The sequence below is a fragment of the Salarias fasciatus genome, chromosome 17 (genome assembly GCF_902148845.1).
Source record: "Salarias fasciatus chromosome 17, fSalaFa1.1, whole genome shotgun sequence".
NCBI classification, from domain to species: domain Eukaryota; kingdom Metazoa; phylum Chordata; class Actinopteri; order Blenniiformes; family Blenniidae; genus Salarias; species Salarias fasciatus.
The window spans coordinates 22072377-22079328 of NC_043761.1; the positions used below are offsets into that span (position 1 = coordinate 22072377).

General features: G+C 40.8%; 1 protein-coding gene across 1 annotated transcript in view; it reads left to right on the forward strand.

Annotated features, from left to right (window-relative positions):
- Window positions 1–348: 348 nt before the first annotated feature.
- The window catches only part of LOC115404723 (NXPE family member 3-like), a 13294-nt gene continuing 6690 nt past the window's right edge, over window positions 349–6952 (forward strand). The window contains exons 1-2 of the mRNA XM_030114113.1: window positions 349–369; window positions 6540–6881. Coding sequence (XP_029969973.1) covers window positions 349–369; window positions 6540–6881 — 363 coding nt within the window. The remainder of the gene's footprint in view (window positions 370–6539; window positions 6882–6952) is intronic.

The window sequence follows — 6952 nt, forward strand, 5'->3', positions numbered from 1 at the left end:
TGTGTGAAATAAAAGACTTTCTGGGGCTAATTCTGAAACCGGAAGAGAAAACACTCAGTTTCACTGAAAATCCCACCTCTCCCCCCGTGGACTTTGACTGACAGCGTACTTCAGCCAATCGGAGCTTCAAAACAAATACGTAATGCGTTAGCGTCTATAACGGTTAGCTTTAGCTCTTTAGCTTTTGCTTCTCTACACGCAAAGACACGCAAAAATGTCTTTTCCTGTTAGAAACTCACCAAGTGCAGACCCTTCAGACTCTTGCTCTTGCTTGATTGTTGCTTATCGCCGTAATCGGAGATAGGGGAGGGGGGCTCAGGGGAGCCATCTTCTCCGTGTGACGTCAACATGGGAAACAGATATGCACAGGTACGGGAGGGGCTGCCTCTATGAGCAGCAGAAAAATGAGGAAAGCTCACACACACAGGCATGAAGGAAAAAACACTTTGGGGGTGTTTTTGGTGAGTATATAAACACATAAGAGGGTTAAAACATACAAAAAGTGAATTTTGCATGATACAGCCCCTTTAAATGATTTAACTCCAAATAATTCATGTTATCTTTTAGTCCCTGTTACCATCGTCCTTGTTGATCTGGAATATTTTGACTTGAAGTTCCAGAGACGCTGCAGAAAGGCCACACTGCTCTGACCACTGCTGCTCACTGCATGGAAGGAGAACTGCACATGAACACATTAACATTAACAGGTACCAGCCACTAGAGGGCTCTCTTGACGCAGCTGGAGCAAGTCTGTCAATTCCCAATGCTGAGGATCAGCCCTGGGCATGGAGCCCTCATCCTTTAAATTTACTCTATTATCTGATTACACATCCAGTGAGTTAAAACTGTACCAAAGCCAAAAAGTGTAATTGAACCTGATCACACAAAGTGGGTGTCACATTGTCAAGTCCATAACTCCTGTGCATTCACCTGACTTGAACTGATGTCCGTTAGTCAGTGGTTAGAAACATTTAGAATCTCGCAGTTTACATGTCATTGCATTTATTGATTTTCTTGCCATCACCCTGTGATACTTATTTTATCCTTTATCAAATACAATTTGTATGAATATTAATCACAAAAGTGATGCAGAAGTTAATGTTTATAGATATTGTCAGATATTTTACACATTTATCCCATCAATATAATTAAAAATGTGTAGGCCTATATGCATGCACTCTACAAAAAAAAGAGAGTTCATGTGAGATGTCAGCTTCAGATGTCACCTGAACTCCCATTCATGCGAGGAGAGAGGAGTGCAGCATTGACTGCAGGCTTGTTCCAACTTGTCGCTACATGGGTTTTTAGCTTGTGTGACGGTAACTGCAGGAGTTTCTTTTTCTCCCGCAGTGCACGGCTTGCAGTGGGACATTGGTGGGAAAACCCAGTGATTCGCCTTCTCCTCCCACAAAGCCGTGACACTGGGTTAACCTTCAGTGCTCACTGAGCAGGTTTAATAAAGCTCTCATCCATGATCTCTGACTGACCATAAGTTGGAATTTCTCTGTTAGAATGAGACCTCACAGCAACCTGGTGTTTTTTTTTCCCAAGTCAATGATTGTACTCGTCCGAGGTTTGTTTTACTTTTCCAAACCTCCTGGCTTGGGTCGTGGATGCAGTCTCACGATACTTTATTGTGGGAACTGGGCCTAGGGTGCAGTGTACACGAGGGGCGCCAAATTGCTTTCCCAAATGTTCTTTTGACGTCATCAACTTCATATGATGGATCTTTTCATCCTCTCATTGGCGTCATGTTGAAAATTCATGCTGACTGCATGTGAGCACATGGTATCAATGTTCCACTGAGACAAAAGGAAGGTGGTGTTCTGGATCTGTGTGCCACAGCAGAGGTCCCACACCTCGGGGTGCACTGCCACCTATCACCTCATGATGGTACTCTCGAAAAGATTTAATCTTTGCTTTTAAAAACATAACTCAAAATATTCAAAAGTCTTGTTGACAAGTCTTGTCATGAGTTTGATTTAAAAAGAGATTATGTGTTTTGTGCTTCTGCAACCACTTTGGCATGAATGTCCAGTTCCTCTGAGCAAAGACAGAGCTTTAGAACCTGGAATCCAGAGATCAGGCAGTGAGACCGATGTTCATAGATGGCATACTTTTGTACCTTTGAAAGATCTTCATGCATGGTCATTTTGTTTTCCTTTACAAGTGGCGTGTCACCCTCAGCACAGCCTTCTGCAGTGTGATGAAGCAGCTGAGCGTATAGTGGAGCATTGGAGTAATGGGCGCAGAGTCCCCTGGCATGATGTTTGCTTCACCCCTTAATGCTTTCAGTGCTTCGGCCATTTCCTCAGCTTGTCAGTTTCATGGAGTGTGGAGATGTCACCTGAACTTCCACCTTTTCTCACCTGAAGAGGGACGACAGCAGCGTAGATTGCAGACTGCTGTTCTAAAAATCATTCACCCATCTCGTGGGTGCAGTGCACTGCTTGCAACGGGTCTTTGATGGAAAAATCCAATGATTCGTCTGACAACCCCAAGAAGTCATGACAGTTTTTCATTTCAATGCTCACCAAGCAGCTAAGTTTCATGTGTGTGCAAAACATGTGATATGCATCAAGTTGTGAGAGTGCACAGCAGCCAGCAAATTTGCAGCATCAGCTGTGACCATATCCGTGATTGGCCAAGAACGATAAAGTCCTGGAAATTGAAAAAACAAACAAAACAGCAATGACCTTTCAGTGTTTGAATAAGCCTACACTGTGTAAATACCTGGCTTGTGTTGAAAAGCAAACCACAATGAACTCAAGCGGGCCTCCGATGCGTCACCGAATTCAGAAAAGTCCAACTGCAGCTCTCCAGACACTGTGATTTTCTCAACCTCAGCAGTTAGTTGGTAAAGATCTAAACTGGGCTATTGTTTGGAGACATGAAAATCAGAGACATGTCAACGCTTTCTGAAGTCACTGTGTGAGTTTGTGGTTGATAGTGTGAAATTAACATGTATGAACATTTCACAACTCACTTTCTCTTCTGATTAAATGTTTGTTCTTGTTTTATTCCTTTTATTCTCCAAAAGAAACCCTGTAACCGTGTTTTTTCTCCTCAAATTGTGTTGAAATCATAAAACCCTAAGTTTTTTTTTCTTTTTGTTTTTAACATTCAATTGGGGGCAGGGATTCTCTAATCAACTCAGCACCGCTTCACTCACTGAAGATCGATGAAGACTGGAGTTAATAAAACACGACCCTGCAGACCTGTTCAGTGTGGGAGTTAAAGGATAAGTCCTGGTCAAAAGAAACTCCTGGGATCCCCACAGTGTTACTGAAGGTCTAAGTGACACCATCCAGGGTCGCTATTTGTTTAGAAAGTTTTTCTCTGAAGAGAAAATATAATAACTTCGGTTTTATCTGTGTTTCAGAGGAGAAAATTACAACTTATCCAGGTTTTTATGTCTTTAGGACAAACTTCTAGTTTGACAAGTTGATCAGTGTCATTTGGCTTCATGGATAAGTAGATCTGTGTTAAATCTGCATAACAATGGAAGCTGATGGAGTGTTTCTTGATGATATTCTGTTATGGCGACTCTTTCTTTCCAATGTCCAACAAAAAAAAAAAAAAGAAGAAGAGTCGCCCTTTGAGGAGGAGTTCCCGACTCGTAGATTCTCTGCAGGAAACATGCATAATGTGAAGAGTATAGGTCCTAAGACGGAACCCTGTGGAACTCCATGTTTTACTGTAATCTGAGCTGCAGAATCATCATTAACATTAACGAAGTGGAACCTGTATGTTAAATATGATTAAAACCAGTTTATGGTGTCCCTTTAATCCCAATAGTATATTCTAGTCTCTGTGGTAGGATGTCATGATCAACAGTATCAAATGCAGCACTGAGATTTAACATGACCAGAACAGAGACCAGTTCTTTATCTAAGGCTGTGAGAAGACTCAAAAAGGTCATTGTTATATAAATGGTTGGAAAGCTGATTTGCTACAACTTTCTTTCAGACTCCTGGTTTGGACTGCTGGTAGTCAAGGATTTGAGGGTGTAACAATAATGGACAGAAGAGAGCTGCACCATCCAAAGTGTGATGATGGATACATTCCTCTTTATCAGACCAGGTTTTCCACAAAAACTTCCAGTTATCAATGCAGCCCACTTTGTTTTCAGGACACCATCAAGAAAATCAGAGTTTAAATGAAAACATTTGAGTCCAACAAAGTTTTTGCACAGTCACGCAATGATGCAACATTCATTTGTGTGACCTCTGATCAGCATAATTGGGTGTTATTACCATGGATACATGGATAATAATCTTACTGTATTTACAATTAACAATTATTTTTAGCCAGCAGTTTCAGACCAGACTCATTGTCACCCGATCTGGCCCCTGGGGACTGGACTATGGTCCCTGGTGCCTCTCAGTTCTCATTTCAGACCATGCTGATAACCCCAGTCTTTTCATCAGCAGGTGTGTTACTGAGCGGGGAAAACAGTTTGAAACATGAACGGGTCAATGGTCAGAAGATCCCAGGGGCTTCGAACAGTCACCGAGCCGGCCTGGTTTCCCAGCTGCTCGGACTTCGAACGTGTTACTGGCGATGACGCAGCAAAGTTTACACCACAGTTTTCATGTTCAGCCATGAGTGACTGCTGATGTTTGTTTTCGTAATGAAACAATACACTAAATGTTAATAATCCGAAGTGCATTGGTCTGGACAGAGAAAAAAAAACACGATGCAAAGAAACTGACCTGAGAGGAGGATCTAATAAGCTTCTTACTCTTTCTTGAGCATGTTAAATTGTCATTTTCTTTATATTCATTATTTTGTTTCAGTGTGGTTACAGTGAAATGGAAAAAGAAGACACCAGGTTGACCTTAGATGAGAAGTTTCAAGGTCAAAGTGTGTTTTCTTAATGAGTCTTTGTGGACATAATCAAATAAGACTAAAATGCATTGTGTGAATAAAAGTTGATTAACATGATTAACATTCATGATAATACATGTAGAGTTTAATTTGTGAAACACAATTAAAGTTAAACATTGAGATAGGAGCTGCTGCAGCAACCAGGCAATGTCATTCTCAGAGTGTGTTTCGTTGCCTGGGAGTTGTTGGTCATGCTGTATCAGTGAGAAGAGGACAGTTGTGACAGAGGGTGGTTCCTGCAGCGCTGCCGTGTGCGTCTGCCTCCATTCTACATCTGGCTTCTTTCACCTGAAATTCAAATTTGATCAGCACAACAAAGTCTTGGATTTCATTGTTTTGTTTTCCACCACGTGCAGCCGAGGTAACAGACGCTGTATTCTTTTTCTCTTTGTAGATTTTGCAAATGTTTCGTTGCTTTAATCATGCCAAAACAATTTTTGTGTTTTTGTGGGTTAGATTGGTTTAACAAAACATCTGTTTCTATTCTGAAACTTATTCTGAAAAATAGGTTGAATGAGTAGTAAATTTGTATTCATTTCACAAAATTTGAAGTCAAATTCCTTCTGAAAACAAGCAGGTTTGTGTACAAGTATAAAGCTTGCATTTAACATAAAATATGACAGAAGTCAATTATCTGTTAAAAACAGTATGCACAGATAGCTTCTGTACACAAAAGTACAAACAGCAACATTGGTAACCTATACATGAACTGTACTGAACTTAAGGAAAATCCTGAGTATAACAGTGTGAAGGAAAATTAAATGTCAGAGTGCTAAATGATAAATATTAATATATAAATATATTTAATTATAATGATAAGTTAATTATACTTCTCAAAATACCACATATGCTGTTTATGATGGTGGTGCTTCAGTTTTTTATGAACCTGAAAAGTTGAGTTTATTGTTTGACCCGGCTCTGGATTTCCCCCCTGGACTCCTCTGCTTGAGACTCTGTGTTCTCGGCCCTGGTTCTGTTCTTGGTTTATGCTCTGGTGTACCTGTGCTTGGACTCAAATAAAGTCTGTTAACCCAGTCCACTGTGTGAGTCTCCATTTGAGTTCACCCCCGGGTTCACAACCACTAAGGTATACGTGAAAGAATCAGTCTGAATCTACTAAAGTCAGTGTTCTACACTGGAATCGTGAATTCATTCGGAATCCATTGAAACTGTTGCTTATCTTTTCTGAAATAGATTTCAGATTTTATTTTTCACTTTCATGTCGAATTATGTTTTGAAAGCTGTTCTTTTCTTTTCATCAGATAAACTTGGAAGATAGAATCCATCATGGACAGAGCTTGGAAAGGATTTCTGAAGTCTGTCTTCATCTTTCTGTCCTTGAGTTTATTTTTCTACATATTTTATCACATCGACTTTCTGAAGGTGAGAAACTACCAAGCACTGAGGATCCTGTGTGGTATGTTACACTTTAATTGATGTTATTGACTCTAAGAACTACATCACTGGGTAGAATTTGTTTAAATTAATTAAAAAAAGGAAAAAAAGGAGCCTCAATTTACTGAAAACACTGACTTTGGTTCTGCCAGTTTCAGGAAACACCAAGGCCTCCAATCAAGAACATAAGAGGTTCCGGAGATCCAGAAATAAATAAAAAATCCTGCACTTTTCGACCATTATCTGCCAAGGAGATTGATGAGGAAAACGTCCTTCTGGATTCCATAGCTTGGCCAAATATTCCATCTGTGCCACCTCCCGTTTCCCTGAATGACACCAGCGATGCAGCCCGCAGCAATTTTGTCATTCTCCCAAGGCCAGGAGGTGGATCGTGGCTCGTGGGGGATCAGCTGGAGGTCATGATCAAGATGTTTGACTTTAAGGGCCGTCCCAAGAATCATGGGGGAGATTTCTTACTGACTCGGCTGCACAACCGGACACTTGAAGCAGGAGTCGCAGGTCAAGTGGTGGATCATCTCAATGGCACCTACTCTGCTGTGTTCCTCTTACCCTGGGAAGGAAAGTCACAGGTTGAGGTAATAAGTGAAGTCAGATTCACTTTTGTGACAGCACATAAAACATTTGTAATATTACCAATATCGCATAA